General features: G+C 39.8%; 1 protein-coding gene across 1 annotated transcript in view; it reads left to right on the top strand.

Moving 5' to 3' along the window:
* The first annotated feature begins 5,345 nt into the window (after positions 1–5,345).
* Positions 5,346–20,602, top strand: part of LOC145456372 (uncharacterized) — a 34,438-nt gene continuing 19,181 nt past the window's right edge. The window contains exons 1-3 of the mRNA XM_080334445.1: positions 5,346–7,288; positions 12,313–12,494; positions 18,247–18,450. Coding sequence (XP_080190571.1) covers positions 7,225–7,288; positions 12,313–12,494; positions 18,247–18,450 — 450 coding nt within the window. The 5' untranslated portion in view covers positions 5,346–7,224. The remainder of the gene's footprint in view (positions 7,289–12,312; positions 12,495–18,246; positions 18,451–20,602) is intronic.

The following is a 20,602-nucleotide window of genomic DNA, read 5'->3' as shown; positions in this document are numbered from 1 at the left end:
CCGGTCCTCCTCACCTTATATGTCAACAACATTTTTGAAACCTCCCCATTGAACACCACACTATTCGCTGATGATACTCACCTCCTCTCTTCCGCATCTTCGACGACAGAGCTGGATGCCCTGACCAGTGACCAAATGCCCATTATGCATGAGTGGACTGCCCAAAATAACCATTGCATAAACGGCTCGAGATACCAATTACTGACAGTCAATTAAAAAAATAACCTAACCGTTAACATTGCTGGTCAGCCCGTTTCCAATACAGAAAATGCCACATATCTCGGGGTTTTACTGAACTCGGACATGTCCTGGAAGGCAGTGCCTCACCTGTCGTCAGAAGGAGTAAGAGCAAATTGTGAAAACCCTCGATGATTATCGATATTTTCCATCTATCTTCGATTCATAATAACTGGTACTAATCGAATGCTATCGTCGCACTGATTCTAAAAATCAAAATATCAACAGGGTCGAAGCACCAGGTCCCCCTCAAAATAGCCAAGGAATTTGACATTCGGCTTTATCACAGACGATGCTATCGCAGAGAAACAATAGCCAGGTGAGGCACAAACGAATCTGCCTCATGCACTATTGATAACAATCGGACAATCGCAGCGCAGTGAAACGCGCCATCGATATCGGAAAACAACAGTCTAGTAGCGACGGCCAATACGTAATGCGGAGCAAATACGTTCCCTTACTGATGTAGCTGCTATGTATATTGCACCCGTGCCTACACAACCTTAAATTGTGGTAGTGATAGCGTGATAGCATATACTTACATAGCGTGCGCTGTCGATGTTTGTGGTCGTTATAGTGTTTTCGACTGCAATAGTCACTTAAACCAGGTCGATATTCTATCTTATGATTCGATATTTGTATTTGCCGACTTGTAGCACGTCCCTTCTAGGCTTTTGTAAGACACCGCTTGGAACAGATGGTGACTATAGTAGCCTAGTTAGCCTGCGTGTGAAGATGGCTAATGTGATAAGAAACATGTCGCTAACTTAATCAGCTAACCTTGTTGGTTTTATACATTTAGCAATCTTGATCCAAGTAAATCTGCATCCCCAATCAAAATCATCAATCTAACCGCAATTTTCCACAGTCTGGATGATATCTTTTAAACCCAAGTTGACGTTAATGTGCGGCATATTTAGTTTTGCTGATACAGTGTGCACTGTGCAGTCCACTGTCCGTTTCCATCTTGTAAAAAGGAGATTCGGAGAGCTACGGGCAATAGAGAATATAAAACCAAAATTAGCATCTTGAATAAAATATATTTGTGATTTTCGTTTCATCCTCTTTGTTGAGCAATCTGCATATAACTGAATATTTCACTAAAGGAAACAGATTAAATACGTTTTGTAGAATGTATCATTGCAACGGCTAACATAGTGCCAAGAAAACGCTCTCGCCTACATGTTTTTCTTGCTTATGTTGTCATTCACGTGTTTGTGTGTATTTATTAGGTAATTTACGTGTGTGTGGGGGGGAGGGTAAGTGCCTCACCAGTCATGAACCTCACCGCGAGTCACTGTGGAAGAGATATTCAGTCCCCGAAGTGTGGCCTGTTCTACAACCGCTTCATGCCAGCCTGATTTCTTCTGATACTATCTTTGAATCCTCAATTCAATCGAAGTTATACAATATGGCATGCTCTGTTAGGTAGGCTGCCAGTATAAAACTATAACTGAACTCGAGCCACTGCAAAAATACAAGATAACGTACTCCGTGTCATAGCTAGCGTGCCAAAGGGGCCTGGTTATCAATCCATCAAGTCGCTGCTAAAGAGATTCGGTGTCCGAAACATAGAAGATATGCGGAAACTAGAAATCGCCAAGTTTATGTATCAGCTCCACGCGGTCATTGCCCCGAATATTTCAATGACTTCTTTACCTCGGAATCAAAAGCGCACAAGTACAACACACTCGCGTCCACGTCGTCCAAATATCATATGATCGACCGAAAAGATCATCGCTCTATCAAATATCCCGGACCTGACGCGCGGAACAGTATCCCACCGGCCATCCTACGGACGACGAGCATGTCCACATTGAAGTCGAAATACAAGCAATTACTACTAAATAAATACTAGGCCATCCTCAAGATGACTGACGATCTCGCCTTCCGTGACCTTCCACCCCCTTTTTATCGCTTGCTTTCTTCTTTTACTTTTCATTCAGTGTGCATAGTGCATATACCTCCTCTTTATATCGCCTAGGCCAGGGTGGGTGTCTGATTCCAAAGGCTACTCCAAGTCGCTTCGACACCATCCTATCTTCTCTTTATATCGCATTTTTTGTGATGTATTGAACTGATAAAATTGCTAATAAACCAACAAAAACCGACAAAATTAGGTGACATGTGGCGGAAGGCGAGATAGATATGTCTGGTCGTGGTCCGATAATCCTGAAGGCTGACTAGTATATTCATTAGAAGAAATTGCTTGTATTTCGACTTGAATGCGGGGGAGATAGCTAGATAGATAGATAGTGGTGATGAGCGTCGGCGCCATCCAAGCAGGCGGCGTGGGTGCGATTCCCGCCGTCGGTCTGGGCTCCTCGTCGCCCGCGTCACCGTTCTTACGGCAACAAAAAAGCCCTGTAAAAGACCCGTGGAAAGAGCGCACTCACAAAGAATGGAGAGAGCATTAAGAAAGAGCCGCGGAATAGAGACCAACATCGAAAAAGTAACTGTGACATCGGCCACTTGGCCGAGGTGGATGCCAGTTTCAGAGACCGCAACTGCAACCGCAACCGCAACTGGTCGTTTGGCATCCTCCTATCAGTTCATTTAATCGCTTTATGTCTTATTGCGTTGTACATTGTGCGGGTCGTTTTCAGATGAAATATAACCAACAATTATTGATTATTGACTGTTAAGAACCACTGTTTTATACAACGTTGCGCCAAATAAAATATCAAGTAAGTCATGCGATCCCTTAACAGTAAAAACCTGCGACCTCTGTTTTCACGAGACTACGGTAATGGTGTAACCGCTAGGTGACTATATGGAGTCGACATCATTGCGATAGCAGGTTGTCAGAAATTGTTTCCATGTTTTCATACTTAGGTATGACAGTATAGGCTATTTTGACGGTGCTCTTACAATGGTTACATCACTTTTCCTTCGTAAACCGTTGAGCATTTCCTCATCCATTGCCCCAGATATTCGGGCGAACGGCAGCATTTGGAATGTGCAGCTAGGCAACAGGACGTGTCAAGAAAACATCCCGACCCACCCCGTCATAATCTCCCCATCAATCGAATTTGTTTTGCTAACCGGAAAAGAATAATGGAAACAGCAACAACAACAACAACAACAACAACAACAACAACAACAACAACAACAACAACAACAACAACAACAACAACAACAACAACAACAACAATAACAACAACAACAACAACTTGTCCTTTGTTTTACTTTGTAACTAAGGGTTACCATTACCATATGTCCTCATTTTTTCAGGAAATCGGAAATGTCCTCCGATGACGTCTAATGGCCTAAATGTCATCCTTTTTAGAAATCCGCCGTCCTTTACCGCTTTGGCAGCTAAAACGCCATAAATGACGCGGACTCTGCAATGCAACGAAATGTAAGGCAATGTAATGTAACGGGGGGGGGGGGGGATACCGCAGAGGTGAGCGTCGGTGCCACTCAAGCAGACGGCCCGGGTTCGATTCCCGTCGTCGAAGGTTATTCTGGGCTCCTCGTCCCCCGTGCCGTTGTTCTTACGACGACATAAAAAATGATAAAGAAAGAAAAAGAGCAAGAAATAGCTTCTAAAAAGGACCGACGAAGAACGAATAACATCGAAGAATACTGTGACATCGGCACTATAATATCGATCGGAGTGTATGCCAGTTTAAGAGACCACAACTGGACAGTCGTTCGGCATCGCCCCACCTGTATGTGTTTGTCTTGGGCAGATAAAATATAGTCTGACGATTGATTGATTAATGCGGCCATACGAGCGGGTCGGGTCATTCGGATGTGGGACTGGAAAAGGCATTTTTTTAGTCAACACAACAAGATTCCAGTACAAATTTTTGATTCAGCAGTTTTCTAGTCTAGAATCCAAAACATGATAGAAACCCAGTATAGATGGATATCCATCGATGTTATATAAATGCACCTGCCGCAAAAAATATTTTAGTTGTGGACTAACTGGTGACTAATCTGCAACGCCTTCGCGGAACCCCAAATATTCGCCACAAAACATATCTAACTGGACATATATTACATTACTATATAGATTACTGGTGCACAGTGCACCAGTAGAGTGTTAAAAGTACTAACTATTAAAAACATATACGTAAGACCTGCTATCGGCGCAACCAAGTATTAAAAACATTGAATACTAATTACTAATCAGTGTGACTTTTTCTGTTCCTTTTCAGATACAGGCAGGTCAGATATCTGAGGCTTGGCCGTGAAAAGTGTCACCGTATTGTTCGTTCGAGACGAAAATGCGTGATACCAATTGGTCAATTGCAAAGGCTTGGAATTTTTCGAATGCAATCGCTATAGACAGGAAAACAGGTATATGAGTCGGTATAATTAGTGGCATCCATATTACTTCTACCCACAGCGTTGGATATACGCTGAGACCATTCTGAAAGTTACCAAATAACTCGGAAAAGCAATAAACAACTATACCAGTCGTGAAGTTGAAAAGTAATCAATAAAATGACTCATGTGCAGCCGATCATTTTCAGAAATCAGAACGGAATCAGATCATAACCAGCTACACCTCGCTCAAATGTTAGTTCGGGGATAGCGACTTTGACTCCGGTGTGATTTGCAGTTCCATGGACTGAGATATCGATTTGAATGGATTATGAGAACCATTTAACCAGCACTGCTAGCCTAACGTACGCATCCGTGTGGCATTTACACATTATGTACAAACGAGGAGTGTTCAGATTGATCGATCGCGATGGGATTAAGTCTACCTCGCACGTATCAAGAGATTTGGAAGCTCTACTCGTTTTGCGACACATTTTCGGCATAAATCGCCAGATCCGGACATTTTTGTTAGATAATTTTTCATATCCGACCCACTTGTATTTTTTTGCACTGGGAAGTGAGTAAATGTCGGCCGTTATTCTGTTTTTTTTTATCAATAATCGAGAGCCTAATCCGCGTAATCGCTTGACTTCATCCCGTAATAGCTAATCTGCGGAATATAATTGGTCTTCGAAGCCATACATGCAATATCGCCTTGAGCATAAAGTTATGTTGTCTGTCGAAACGAGACTACTCAATTAGCGTTTTGGTGTCGTATTTTGAGAGAATGGAAAAAATACCAGTGAGGGACACAGCGCTAGACCGATTCATTCATGTGTTTGAGTTGGACACGGCACTGTGAAGATTAGCGTCAATCATAAAATGTGTATTTCGACCGTATGGCATATGCTATCGTTGTTACAAAGATTAGAGTGTAGCTGTATAGATAGATTATCCGAGCGCGTGATTATTACAGTCGATTAGACGTAGATTTCGTAATCGTGCAATACTTATGAGGTTATTATAGGTGTCGGAGTACATTGGGTCTGGCTGCAGTCACGCTTATCTGATGTCAGCAAAATACGGTGATCTAAATTGGTCTATCATCATAACGAAGACTTTGGTTGGATACAAGCTGGTTTTTAAGGTTCACAACAAATGGACGTGCATATAGTCAGGGTTGGTCAACTAGAAAATTGTCAACTTTTCCGAATTAGATTAGAATTATAATTACTGACTTCGCGCAAAGTTGGAAATTGAATCGAGTTCAATTCGCGTGAAATCACAGTTCGTTCTCATGAGCACGAGAATGGCAAATTCCTGTACAGATTGGGTCGTTCCGTATTATACGGGTCTTCTCTAGCATTACGGGAAACGCAAAAACTAGATTACAATTAAAACTATAGCATGAAAAGATTTAACAAATTAGATCGCGGGCATTTCTCTCTAATTCTAGTCTGATTAGAAAATTAGAATTATCTAGTTGTCCAAGTCTGCATTAAGAGTGGAAGTGCAGTAATTAACCCGTACGCGTCCATATACTGCAGGTGAGGTTCTTGCTCGATCAACACGCGTGTGAGAATTGGTATTGGCAGAATGGTCGTACCACGCCGACTGTCACTAAGGTGATGAGTGAAATCAGGTTAAAGGTTTCAAGTCGACTCCATATAATGAGAATGCAGAAAATAAAATCTTAGATCACAGTGTAATCTGACTGTTGCCAGTTCGCTCATTTCATTTAGGTAATAATACCTCCGTGAAATTTTTCATAGCAGTCAAGTTTATTAATAATTTCATCAATTCCAGTACCGACATGTAGGTTTCATTAGTCTAACGACCGAAGGAGCATGAATATTTCAAAGCGCCAACAATCGCCCGCTCGTTCGGCGATTGTCAACGGCACAAAGCAAGTAGGGCAATCGTCGTCAGTAGCTGAATAACTAAATCACCGGGATAGTGTTTATGTAGCCTCACAGGAGCTAAAATATGAAATTACGTACAGGCATCGCCACCAATGCCAGGTGTTGATAAAATGTCAAAAGTAAACATCTCGTAGTGAAAACTGCTACATATTATTGTGCAAACTAACTTCCTACCACTTGGTACTGATATTCATGTGGATAGCCTGTCCGATTCCAATGAAATAAAAATGAATGACTTGCTTCGAAATTGAATCTAGATTCTAGTTAGTTGTATTTTAGTTGTTTGGTTGCGCATTTTTAAAGGCCGTTAGTTCTAGTTACGAGTTTCTAAAAGTGAGTAGTTCTAGTTCTACTTGCGAGTTTGGGAAAGTGAGCGCTTCTAATTCTACTTGCGAGGTTTGAGTTGTTCTAGTTCAACTTGCGCATTTTGAAAGTCCAGTACTTTTTACAGGTCTGTCGCTACATATTTACAGTAAAGCACATATTTGCTGCTTCAAAACAGACATTCTAGTACCGAAAGAGCGCATTGAAAGGAAATAGCGAATGACACTTTTTTAAATACGTTATCAAATATTATCGTCTTATATATTTCCCTTTATTGGTGTGCGATTATGGCACTTGCAAAGCGGATCCCCTCGCTGTACTGATTGTACCGAGCCCTAATTGAAAGCATGTATTATTCATCTGGTTGCAGTACGTACGCGTAGATTGTCAAGATTTTTACAGATCGCGGGTACGCATTCAGGGCCTTGGCGTTGAAGTGGGTTGAAAGGTACAGACATATTTTTAAATGAGGCTGCTGCAGACCAAAGATGTGATTCCAACCGGGGATACGAAGCGACGGCAACAAGATGGTAAGTGAGAATTTGGTCACATTTTGCTACAGAATTAGAAGTCAGGTCAGGGCTATTTTGTAACTATTTTTAGCTGAGGTTCAGCTACAATAGTTTAAAATTTGATTATGTCCGTTATAACTATCATGAAATAATTTACAGTCCTACCAAATGTAATATGGTGTAACTGTAGATACAAAATCCGGTAAACCGTTATTAATAAGTCAATAAGGAAAATCTATTGATAGTTCTGTTAGTCACAGCTACTATGAGAATATGCATTTTTGGCACTACGTTTTTGCTAACCGACGATGATGGATTTGGTTTTGTATATAAACTAACTAAAGATACTGAAGAGTTTCGGATTCGACAATGAATGGTCAATTGGTCAGCATTCGGGCAGGGCTCCGCCAGTTGAGTAGCCCAATGCTAGGGTAATTGGAAATACAACAGAGTCCAAACCACTGGTCCGTGGCAACTTTCTTGTCATTCCCCCAAATATGTTACGAGTTTATATCTTAATTGAAAACGTTGGACGCTTGTCCGTTAACTAGAGAGATGAAACATCAAATTTCAAATTTATTTAGTAATTTGGTAATTTGGTAATCCGCATCGTGTCGAAATATAGAGTTCATGGTTTAAGTTGGACTTAGCGTATGTCTAAATGCTGCAAGCATCATACCAAACTGTTTGAAAGTACCCTACAACTCGTCTAATGACCAGTTCTATGTAATGCTACGAAAACTTTTTAAACAACATTCGATACACTTCGACAGTGCAATTTAGCGACATTTGGCAGTGTAATTGAGGCTACCAAACAATTCCTTAGTTATATCAAACGAAATCCAACAGTAAAAATAGATATTGTGTTTTTAATATCACTTTCCCTTGCAAATACTTGAATAGAACCACGCATCACAAGTGTATCATCAAAAAATCACTATCAAATTTCTCATTGAATGGAATTTCCCATTCTTCGTTTTGAGATGCATGCATTTGTCGTAATTATATTTTGGGTTGATCTTCATTTCTGTAAGTCTGTTTTGAAATTTTAGCCGTCCACAATCGGAAGAAGGTTACGAACCACTGGTCTCAACTAAAAAGTGTTTGAGGCGTATCTTGAGCTCACGGCACGATTACTGTTGCCGTGACGAAGTCTGTTTGCTACCAGCGCATTTAGAGCATAGTAAATTGCTCGGCACATACGCCCCCGCTGTATTTACATTGAATGTTGACATTATAGGCGTTACAAGAACGTCTTTACATTATAACACTTACGTCTGCCGAAGATTTCTTTAGTAGCTCATGTTATGAGAGTTTATATACAGCTCACGAACATGTACGCTGTAATAAATCTACACGTAGCAGTTCCAACATTACAGTCCTATCAAATACCGCGCTCCCAATCTCTTCAGTTCAGTTTATTGATAATTTCATCATTTCTAAACATCACAAGATTGCGATAAATGAAAAGATAGACGTAAACCTTGGCCTTGGACACGTAAAACTTGTAATGTCACGTACATTGTGCAGTAACTGAATTGAAAGTGACAGTTGATGACATAAATAAATGATGATACAAAATAAACGATTTATTGCAACCGAAAAATGATCAAATGTTTCGGTATCACAAGGTATTCGCTGACGAGGACGTTTTGAATATAAATTTTATCTATATTTTTCGAAACTAAATATGTGATTTAAGGTTCAGATTATGGCCCGTATCGTTTGATATCGTGGAGGTGAATTTGGCTGAAATGCAGACACCATACCTCGTTCGCATGTCGAATCGAAATCAATTTCGATCACACCTTATTGCTATGAGATAAATTCGAAGAGAGCAAACAGGCTATACGCAGTTTTTCCATTTGTGGTGTACCTTATAACCACACACAAAATGTATTAATTTTTCTGTCATTTATAAGCCTGTGGCTACGCGTTATTTCGATGACTCAGATGTGTGTTCGCTAAATCCCATATCTTGATATTTATGGTTGCTATATGATCGAACGCTGTATCGATATTGAATCAATAAGAAATCTCGTTTGCGAATCAGTCCTGCAAAAATCGACACGCCCGAAGTTAATGGAGAAAAAACTGCTTGTATCAAAATATAATAACATATTTCTCCGATTTAAGCATATTCAAATGAATTAAAACACTGATTACACACACTCAACTCAGACATATGATTTGTGTTGATACGCCCGTCTCGGCCATCATCTGTTACAGGTAATTAGGCGTGATCACTGATTAGTAATCGAACTGTGACTTTTGTGGTGATACGTCGTGTACAAGTACAGTGACATATGGAAGGTATAGGTTGGAATTCGAGATCGTGACCCCCCTTCTTAAATGCAGATTCTATGTCCAATATCTATAAGCAATTGGTATCAAGCTGTTGCATTTCGACTGAACAATACGATGACACTTTCCAAGATGAAACAGCGCATTTCTGAACTGGTATCTGAAAGGGACAGCAGACGTCAAACTAATTTTCAGTATATATTCGTTATCATGTTTTCGTTTTTCGTGTAAATCATGTTTTAATGGTTTTGGTCCTTTTGCACTCGGCCGAAGCACAGTTTATTATGTGCACCAGTAATATACAGCAATGTATTCGATGTTTATTTTGGTAAATTTTTGTTTTTGGGAAAATTTGGGGTTCCCTAACGCTTGCACGGAGTGACTTTCCTAATACGATTGAAGTGACATTGTAATTTATAGCACTACGTCATTATGCGCAGTATATTTCACAAACACCAATCATATTTTGAGAGGTCTTTTATTATTTTCTCTTCTGTCCACCGACGTTACCCTCTTTCTTTAAGGAATAACATATTATTATTACCCCTAGTTACACTATCTTCCACCGAAAAAAGGCCCCTTCTATAAGATAGGTGCGGGAACGTGAAATAAACTTCCAAATAATTTTATATTTTTGATTAGACATTCAGAATGCTGGATTTTCAAAATGCGCAACTAGAACTAGAACTAGAAGTAGACTATATAGTCACTTTTCAAAACTAGCAGCTGGAATTAGCACTATAGAACGATCAATCTCCGCAACTAATTAACTAAAGCGGAACTAAAGACAGAATTAATTCCGAACCAACTCGTTAATCTTTATTATATCGGAATCGGATGGACTTTCCACATGAACGGAGGCCGGGGTTTCTACCCCTAAATCCCCCGTCTACGTCACTCAGAGTCGTAACAGACCTTCGCCAGTCCCCCCAAAAAACGTTGGTCTTGGGCCCCCCATATGTTGATGAACCGAACGTTTGGAGGCTGCGCCCCCAGACTCCCCTCAGGCTGTTCGCTTATTACCGCTACTTACTTATCCTCTACATTGGGGCGGCGTGTAGTGGGTCAGGTTTTCTCGCCTAAACGCGAAAATCTTCCATAATTCATGATTCAATCGGTCAATATGATGGGGAATTGCATATATGTTGCTATCAATTTTTATCCTCTCTCTGTTCACGTAATCAGATTTACCGGTAGAGCGGAGTGAGGTGTGTTTGAAAAGGTAGGACCCCTCAACATTATAATTAAACATCTTCGGGCGTATACCCGTTGGCAGGAATGAAACAGCACTTCGTCAGGTCGCGCAAAAAATCTTGGGTCTGGGGCTCCCATTGGGTGATAAACCTAGACCCATCACCTTGTTCGCTTTTGCCACGAAATGAATTGTACACTGCTTGGTGAGCCAACGCGAAGCGCAAAAATTTTCGAAAATTCATGATAAAATCGGTCAATAAGATCGGGAATTGCATGTATATTGCAATCAACTTCTTATCCTCTCCGCTCACGTAATCAGATTTACCGGTAGAGCTGAGTGAGGTGTCTTGGAAACTGTAGGGCCCGTTGGTATGACTCCTTAACATGATGGTATTTCGTGACCTCATGTCTGCTATATAAAAAATATAGAATCGCCATAACGTAGGCTACGAAACTAAAAGACGCACACGATTTCAAATTGGTATTTCTTCACTGGCATATAATTTTCCCTGTGGGATGATATTTGTCTTGTGAGGTTCAGATTGCCAAGACAGTATTTTGTATATATAACGAAGTTTTCGGTCAGCATTAGGGCAGTCCTTTTCGGTCAAGGTTTTCTCGCTGCCAATCGTTACGGCACACTTCTTGGAGTCGCATGTTACATGGCCTACTTTATATTTCTTGGTGCGTCGTGGCGCGGTGATGGCCTACGCCAATATGCCCATTTGTATAAATCTTGCGTATTTTTTCTTGTGGGAAGAGTACCCCAAAATCCAGATAATTGGCAACTTGAAATCGCGCGCATCGCGAAACATTTTTGAAAAAGTTGCATAAAGTTTCAAAAAATACTCTATAATTTATGCTACTTCACGAAATAATTTTGGGCCCCCTTAGAGCTCGGGACCGCCTTAATTGGGGTTTTGGGGTGCGGCAGTTACGGGCCTGACGCCACTGTTAGTAGTGATGACTCTGAGCTAGCAATGGTTGCAACAACATCACACAACAAAACACCGGTATCTCGATTCAGGTCAAACAACCACAAGCGTTTTTTAGTTGCTCGGTAACTAGGACTAGGACTACTTAAGACGCAGCAGTTAGCTGACCGTCAACCAACAAGATTAGTAGTTTGGACGAGTATGTCGACATAAATTCAATTAAAAATACGGAAATAATATACCGTATAAATATTAGCTCGGTCCAGGAAAGAAACTGATTCCATATACATCTATAGCTTCATTGAAACTTTTTACAAGACTACATTAACAAGGCGTATGCAAATTTCGATAGGAAACCTCTGTTTACAGGTGTCAAAATGCAGTCATTCTAGTTTATGTCACGTACAAGCATAGCGATGGCTGCAAATCTGTTCGAATAAATGCTCTGAAAGTCTGTAAATGGCCTTGATCTCGATCTTGATCTTGATCTCTTGAATATTCACTGAATAAATCAGGGTTATCGGTAAAGGTGCTAGCTCAAAAACCCGATGTTGGTTGGGCTACACTTTCGACCAATTTGATTGAACCAGAGCGACGTCGTATTTTCAGGAGCGAACGTACGGAAAGACGTACGATACGACTTGGCTCTACCTGCAGATATCACAGTTCAGCAAAAACTGATCGCCTTCACTCATTACAAAAGAGTCGCAGATTACCTGCTCGGAAAAACCATTGGAGAAGGCTCATTCGCGAGAGTGCGACTCGGCCTTCACGCTCAAACTGCTGAAGAGGTACATAGCTTCCATATACCCATGCTGTTTTGTGGTGTTTTCCAACTACAATGGTAATTTACACCAGGCTGATATTCTTTATTGTGATTCCTCATATGATTAGGCTACGTTATAAAATGTTCTTTCCCATTCTCTACTAGTTGCTGACGATTACCTTTGACGAGTGTCAGCCGAACATATTCGGGTTTATTTCAATATCATTATATTATTCAATTGTATATTGAAGTTCTGTACCTACAAGAGTCTCTTCAGGTTAGGATTCAGCATATTGCCATGGACTAGATTAAATAGATATGCCTTTGATGTGATTTGCTCGAATTCAATTCCGGATTCGAAAGAAATAAACAAAAATCAAGTTCAGTTCATATCAAATCAGAGTTTATCATCATAATTCCAGTACTGGCAAATGTCTGTATAGTAAGCTTAGCTCGTTTCGCACTATACAGTTCTCCTGTATCATTTTCAGGAAAACCCTAAATTATATTACAATTTAACTAAGACCGTAGAAACATTTCACAAATTAGATTAAAATTTGATGACTGGTATTTCGCTCTAATTAAACAACTGGAATGGTCTACTTGTCTGTGTCTGCCCGCCGCCATATAATTTTGAACGATATAACGAAATGATGTCATGCATAGTCATTAGTAGGGCAATTTTTATATGACTTTAAAAAATCAATTACATGACCTTATTTTTGGGAAAATATGGCTTTATATGACTTTATGGGAAAATCGTGTATTTTTACATGTAACCAACGTCACTCATGGAACTGACGAGTAAAACATGAACAACATAACAGTAATACACATCCATTTTTATTTTAAACCACTTTTGTAGTAAAGTTTCATGTAGTGTGGAATGTTGGAGTCTTTAAAGTTACGATTTGGACGTAAAAATGCATTTAGTAAGGAAAATGAGCGCTCCACGGACGCTGATGTTGGTTGACACTTCTGCAGTTTTGCATACAGCGCTTGTGAAATGTCTTGTCTTTGTAGCTCCATAATTTGTTTCACATCGTTTTTGTCCCATCGCTTCTTAATGTAATTTTTGAGCTCAAGCGGATCTTTTCCGAAATCGAGGGCATTTAGATCAGCATGAGCCTATTTGATAGTGTACGCACAACTTTCCATTATCAGTATCAAGTTTGAATTATTGTTGTAGTGGAGGCATATTTCTGTTAACTGACTCGTCAACTTTGGATCGTTCACTGAATCTTTGACGCTCTTTACAATAACTCCTTCAGATTCCCATGCGTTGACTATTTCTTTCACTTGTGGTAGTCTCCCAGAACTTCAAATGACGTCCCACTTCAGTGCACAGAAGTAAAACAGATTGTGTAGCAACACAATGCAATGTGTGACCTCATAATGCAACGCGTGACCTCATAGGTCACGCATGTGATGTTATGTAGGCTAACTTACAGTTTGCCTTCGTTCAATCAGAAATTGCCTTACTTTCTTACAGGGATATATAGAACTCCGGGATGGCTGACTTCATTTTAGCCTTTACCTAAGTAGGTCCAGAAAGTTACCTGCAGTCTGCCTCGAAATATCCACTTTTATGCAAGCTAGCGATACAGCCGTTTCTAGAATAATGATCCTCAACCTTTTGCAGAATAGTTGGTGAGTAAGCTAGACATTCTTCCCAGATCACAACCTTACTGCTGTATGGCCAACCTAGTAAAGTATGACACTGCTGTGTAGCCAACCAAGTAAACTATGACAACTCTGAATTTCAGTAAATCAGGAATGTGTTTAATTTCTACACATATAATCTGCACCAGGCCATAAATAACAGAGTGAATAACGAATAATATCAGCGTCTTCTACCTATTTACAAGCCATTGTCGGAATCCTTGCAGCTGGGAGGGGGGGTTATAGGATTGATTAAATCAACCATTTCAATTCGCGTTAATCGACAATTACCATGGAGTATAGGGTTGCATTTAAAACAAACATGTTTAAAACCAGGCGGACCTTGTATAAAACATACTTTTTTTAAGCCATGACGTCAAGAATATTCAATAGTGACGTCATATTGGATTGAGATTGACAATTGAAAATATAGTGTAGATATAGCTCCTTTGACGAAATATCTGTGCTATTGCTGTTGAACCGACTATTTTGAGGGTTCCAGCCATCCCACATCGATATTAGTCGGCTACATCCCGTGGTTAATAGTCTGTAGGCTCATACAACACGTATTTTGGAAAGTATTTACACAATTATGGCATAATTTTACAACATGAAAATAATTTTTTTTAAAGGGCCTCTGTTTAAAACACTGTTTAAAGCATGTTTTAAACATGGTATTTCAAACACCGTTTGTTATAAATGCACCCCTACCATGGAGCATTTACAATAACGAAAAGATAGGACGGCCTGTAAGGACTCGAAATTGTGATAGCAGCATTGTCATCTTCTATGTCACTCAATGAAAGTTGATTAAGAAATCAACACACCATTGATACTTCTCTTCAGGTTCAAATGCAGTCTCGGGGGGTAGAAGTTTGGTCCTTATCATTATCAATTTAAGAAGCATTCGGTAGACCCAGTTGTTGAATTCAGCTGATATTTTGTTCACCGAGAAATAGTTTCATGACCGCAGTGAAGAAATTACCACCATGGCTTAACGGTACATCACGAATGGGCCTCCTGAAGCCTTTCATGCCATTTATCAGTTAAGAAATATTCAGTATCATTGTCTTGCAGATTTTCCGATAGAGCGATAGATGATTCCATGTCAAAAAACATCTCGGTGAGGAGGCAGGAGATCCAAATATTCAGATTGTGGCCATCTTTGCCAAGATTTCAATGGGATGTGCCCAGTATAATATATCAGGATATCCACTGTTGACATGATGCAAATGCTGGAACATTGCGTTTGTTTTTCTGGAATCTGCAACAAATGATGTATTTAGAGACACAAATTCACCTTAAGAATATATATAGAATATAGATGTTAGCAGAGTTGGTCAGTAGTGAAGAACTTCTACTTCATTGCAGTACTCAAGTAGATGTTGCCTATTTTCGAAGATACATCTTGTAATTTTGAAGCAGCCATCTCCAAACTTGAGTACCCTGCAGGCAGGCATTTCACTTTCTACAGCTACTTGAGGAAGTTTAAATACCAGTACGCCCGGGAATACGACTGTTACTTAAGTAGCAATGCAGACTACTTTAACCACATCAGGATTAATGTAAATAGCTCATTTAATAACGTATCACTAGAATCAGCCAAACTTACCTTGGGCCGACTGAGGAGAGCTCCATGCGTTATTGCGACGATTTGACGAAACCTTGCAAATTGAAAGCAATCTTCAGAGTTTTCTCTTCCTTCGTCGTACAGGCCTAACCCTAGCCTATGGTCGTATCGTGTCCTGACGATTGTGTTGGCTTATCCATTCAAGGGAGTGGGCATCTTCACGGCTTCAGTAAGAGCCAATGGTCAACAAATGTCATGGCCATATTCTGGGAGTCAGCCGTTGGCAGTTCACAACAGTGCACTTATGTTGAAGTATAATTCCAGTACTGTAGCCTTAAGGTGCCGTTCATTAACAAACATATGCCTGCCTTGTTTTACCAGACACGTAACTGATGAATAATATCTGTAACAAGAGATTGGATTCAACAGTTGTTATGGACACTTACAACTGCAACGACCTTGACGTGTTGTTTTTGTATTAGATTCAAATGGTTGGTTATCCTTAATTGAAATGCCTCTTGAATCTTGCACACCGGTAGTGTACTCAGTGGCTCCAATTCTTATACTAGGAATAATCCAGCAATGATCTGGAATACCGGTAAGCCTGCAATACCAGCACAACCTGCATATTCACATATTAGCACAAGATCTTAACAGACGAAGTCCCTCCTAACGGTCGCCTTCATAGTTGACACTGTACAGTGTAAATGTACACTTGTACTATTACAATGTACAACCTTGGATGGTGACATACATTCGCATAACATACCGGTAAATGAAAAACATACTGCAAGGCGTAATCGAAATCCTAATGCTGATATCAATGTCAACGTTGGAAATTATTGTACATTTTGTTATCTTCTCACGATTATTAACGCAGCAAAACATGTTACATAAGATACTACAGAAGCAGAGATATTCCGAAGGCGAGTATACCGGTAAATTGCTGCTGAAGGAATAAGGCCAATACCGCAAAGCTTCAGACTACCTGAACATCTCATGACCTGGTTAACCTCTAGCTTTATAAAAAAAACATAAACATGGATATTATATGCCTCTACCGCTCTCAAAGACTCAAAATTACAGATAGATGAAGCGGCTGACCAGAACGTGCATCAAAACTGAATGCGCGAATCGGGACCTACTTAGGTAATACGGCGATGACGCAATTGACGCAGTCAGCCATCCCGGAGTTCTATATATCCCTGCTTTCTTAGTGCGTAATTGCTTCACTTGGAACTTTTTATTTAAAGTATACAATACTATGACTTTATAACTGAAATATGACCTAACCAGGAAAATATGACTTTATATGATTTTATAACTTTCTTAATATACCCCATATGGACGCGGTTTTTGCGTTAAAATTGATTTCACGACTTACTGATGCATAGAAAAAAAGATGACTTTAATGACTTTAAATGACCCTATTCATTAGTCATTTATCATTTGATTCTCACTCGTTTTGATTGTTATGACTTTAGTATAGTTGCCGGTACAGTCAGTGCTCTTTAAAAAAATTACATTGCTACGTCATACTTTTCCATATTGGTTTTCATTTGAAACTATGTTTGTATGCTTGTTATTAGGCCTTTAACTATCAAAAATGATTCGAGTTTAAGACATTATACTGCAATCAATGTAGTCTTGAAACAGATACAAATAGATTACAATACCTGGATAATGGTGTTATATGTATGTTGCGTGCTATATCTGTCCCATAACCGTACTCGGTAAAGTATCGGGCTAATACGCGATTATTTATCCATCTGTGATAGCGTGCGCTGCAATCTCGAAACGTAACGTAACGTAATATGTCACGACAATATTAAAAAACAACAAAGTGTACAGTCTGTGTATGGGAATTGTATATTTCGTCGAAAGATGGGAGAAAAGTGAATAAGTATGTTGCGGTCACGCTGGTATTTATAGAAAATCAAAGACTGTCAATTTAATGCCTGTTTGATGAAGTATAATCAGCTTCATTGAGCTCTCGCTAGCTGACACTCAATCTAATTCGAGACATGTTGAATTGAAGCTGAAGTGAATGGAAATTTCATTCGTATTTGGGCTGAGATATGCTATTTACAGATGTGATCAAAGCAGTCAGAGCTGCTATTCAAACGTAAGTGGAACTTACGCGGTAAATTTCTATTCCATTGCAAATAAAAGTAGCAATTCTAGAGACATGTCAGAACTCAGAAGTAGCCTACTTCAAGTGGAAACGCAAGGTCTGAAAAGAGGTTCGAAACGCATGAGGTAACTATTTAAAAAAATGCAAGCTTCTTCGTGACTAACCCAAAATGCCTATCGACACTTTGACTAATATAGATACAATTGTCGAAATTATATTCAGTGACCTTCATACAGGGGCTATTTCATGCGGTTCTTGTGTAAATTTACTGACTATCTTTCAGAATAAAAAATATCGGCCCGGTGTAAATCTCATTTGCAATCGAAAAACACCATGAATACGACAAGCAACAGCCAAAATCATGACCACTGACCAGTTCTGGTTATTAATTATCATCACACCTTAACGCAGGTCGCCGTCAAAGTGATCAGCAAAGCCAAGGCACTGAAAGATGCGTACGTTCACAAAAACCTTCGTCGTGAAGGGCGTATCTTGCAAATGACTCGCCATCCGAACATCATCCAAGTCTACGACATTCTCGAGACGGACAACAACTACTACCTCGTCACGGAGTTCTGCGGCGGCGGTGAACTGATCGATATTGTCACGGATAGGGTAAATTTATATATCAGGCGTTCTTACTAGGGATGGTGTGAACCTCTGAGAGGTTCAGGTTCGTGTGAACGCGAACCTTTTTGAAAGGTTCTGTGTGAACGCAAACGCGAACCTCATGACGTCCCGTGACGTCATACTGTTAATTCCAACCCTACATTTCAGTGACTTCACATAATAACGTACATGATACCTATAGCGACCACCCGGGCCACATTATGTAACAATGCTGAAGTACATACTGACTTTTTAACCGTCACCAAATGTAGGCTATCAACTGGAGCAATCAAATGATATAATAATCCCATAAAATCAAAATCTTCCGTCTCTTTGCCAACAATTTCGACGAGGACTTGCAAGGGAACATAAGCTTACGCCTTAACGGTTTAAGTATTGATACATTGATATTGAGCAGAGTGTAAAACGGGTTTCTATACTTGCTTCCGATATTATCCCATTAACAAATTATACAGGAGATGCCAATACCCCAATCGCACGGATTTAGTTTTCATGATACAATAAACATATCAAATCAAGATGGACCCCATACGCCAGCTAGATTTTTTACATCAGACAACGATGTATTCTTTATATAAATTTCAGTGATTGGTTAGGCATCATTCGCCGACTACCTACATGTAGCGTATTTTGCTCTTGATATTGTGTGGTTGGCTCACAGCAGAGTCCCTAAACATTCACAAACGGAAAACTGGATATTTCAAGCAAACTTTCGTAACAAAGCAAGTAAAATTTTTGAGATTGTCAAAGTGTATGCTCGTTTAGTGTTGATTTTTTTATGCTGCTAGCGCCATGCATACAATGGCCCGCAATTGAAATGCAGAGAATTTTAACCAAAGATGTTATAATGACGGGAAAAATTGTAATATATGAAAAAGGTTCACAGAGCAGAACCGGGAAAATCGTGCAACTGCTAAGGCTTTGAGTTGAGTCGAGTATCATTCATTATGACGTTATCGAACGACGGGTGACGTGAAAAGTTCAATGTTGTACCCTTTGTCGAGCCCAAAGAATATCATGTCGGTAGTTCTACATCACATTAAAGATAATTTGTTATTGTTCCCGACCATACCTATTTTATTGCACTTAGTGACAATGCTGTGTGTTAATGACGACTTCACAGATTTGTCATTTCCACCAACCTGCGTAGCTTTGTATTACATGTTTCGTATACTGCGTTATAACCAACTGAGGTTTCAAGGTTTCCACGATAGTATCCCAGTGACAATGAGCGTATAATATCAGTATTCGAAAAAAATAACTTCTCACCATTTGAATCGAATCATTATAATTTATACTTGATTTAGATCCGAGTACTCGAAACATTGTGTCCAGCCCCAGTTATAATCGACGGGCACAAAACACGTAACATAGTGATTATAACTTTGTACACAAGTGAAACTAGTAATTAAGTCTCGAACAGAGCTGTAATTATCGCCACTTCGTCTGGTTGTCGTTTTCTTGCTTCCTGAAATTTATTGAGATAAGCAATTTCCGAACGTTACCGCTGGCAATCTGTGTGAGCGCATTTAAATATGTATTTGCGCAATTCCAGCCGAATCGGAACGAGGAAAATATTTATTCCGTCGCTCAGTCATAAATGCCACCTTGCGAAAATGAGATGTGTTTTGTCAATACGATCGACGCAATTCTCATAAGCGCTTGTAGACTGTAGTATAGTTTTTCAAATTCATATCCGCAGCTTACACGCGGTTTTGAGCAATTGATTGAATTTATGATATGAGATATGAGCGGATATGACACTCATTCTTTCCCAAATTAGGTAAATAACGTACTTTGTAAACGAAAATCGTGTATTTATCAGGTTTTCACCATGGCGTATAGGAGCGTAAGGTGTAAATCAAGTAAATAGCACTTTCAAGTGACAAATTGTGATTTCATACCGAGGCTGGGCTAGCCACAATGAATCGAGTACACGTATTTGAATCGAATATTGATTCTAACGATTTGAGTCGAGTGGTGTGACCTGATTTTTACTAGTACTGTAGCTATACGCTCCTTGCCCTGTCATCGGCCAGAATTAAACTTTCGATACCATTTACCATTGTGGTCGGCTGTAAACCTCGATTATGGTCGTATCGTAGCATACGAAACATGTAGTTGTTGTTATTTGTGG

The sequence above is a fragment of the Botryllus schlosseri genome, chromosome 14 (genome assembly GCF_051294905.1).
Source record: "Botryllus schlosseri isolate E-star chromosome 14, Bs_hap1, whole genome shotgun sequence".
NCBI lineage: Eukaryota > Metazoa > Chordata > Ascidiacea > Stolidobranchia > Styelidae > Botryllus > Botryllus schlosseri.
Note: the sequence above shows the minus strand (reverse complement) of the source record. Positions and strands in the feature narration are given on the sequence as shown.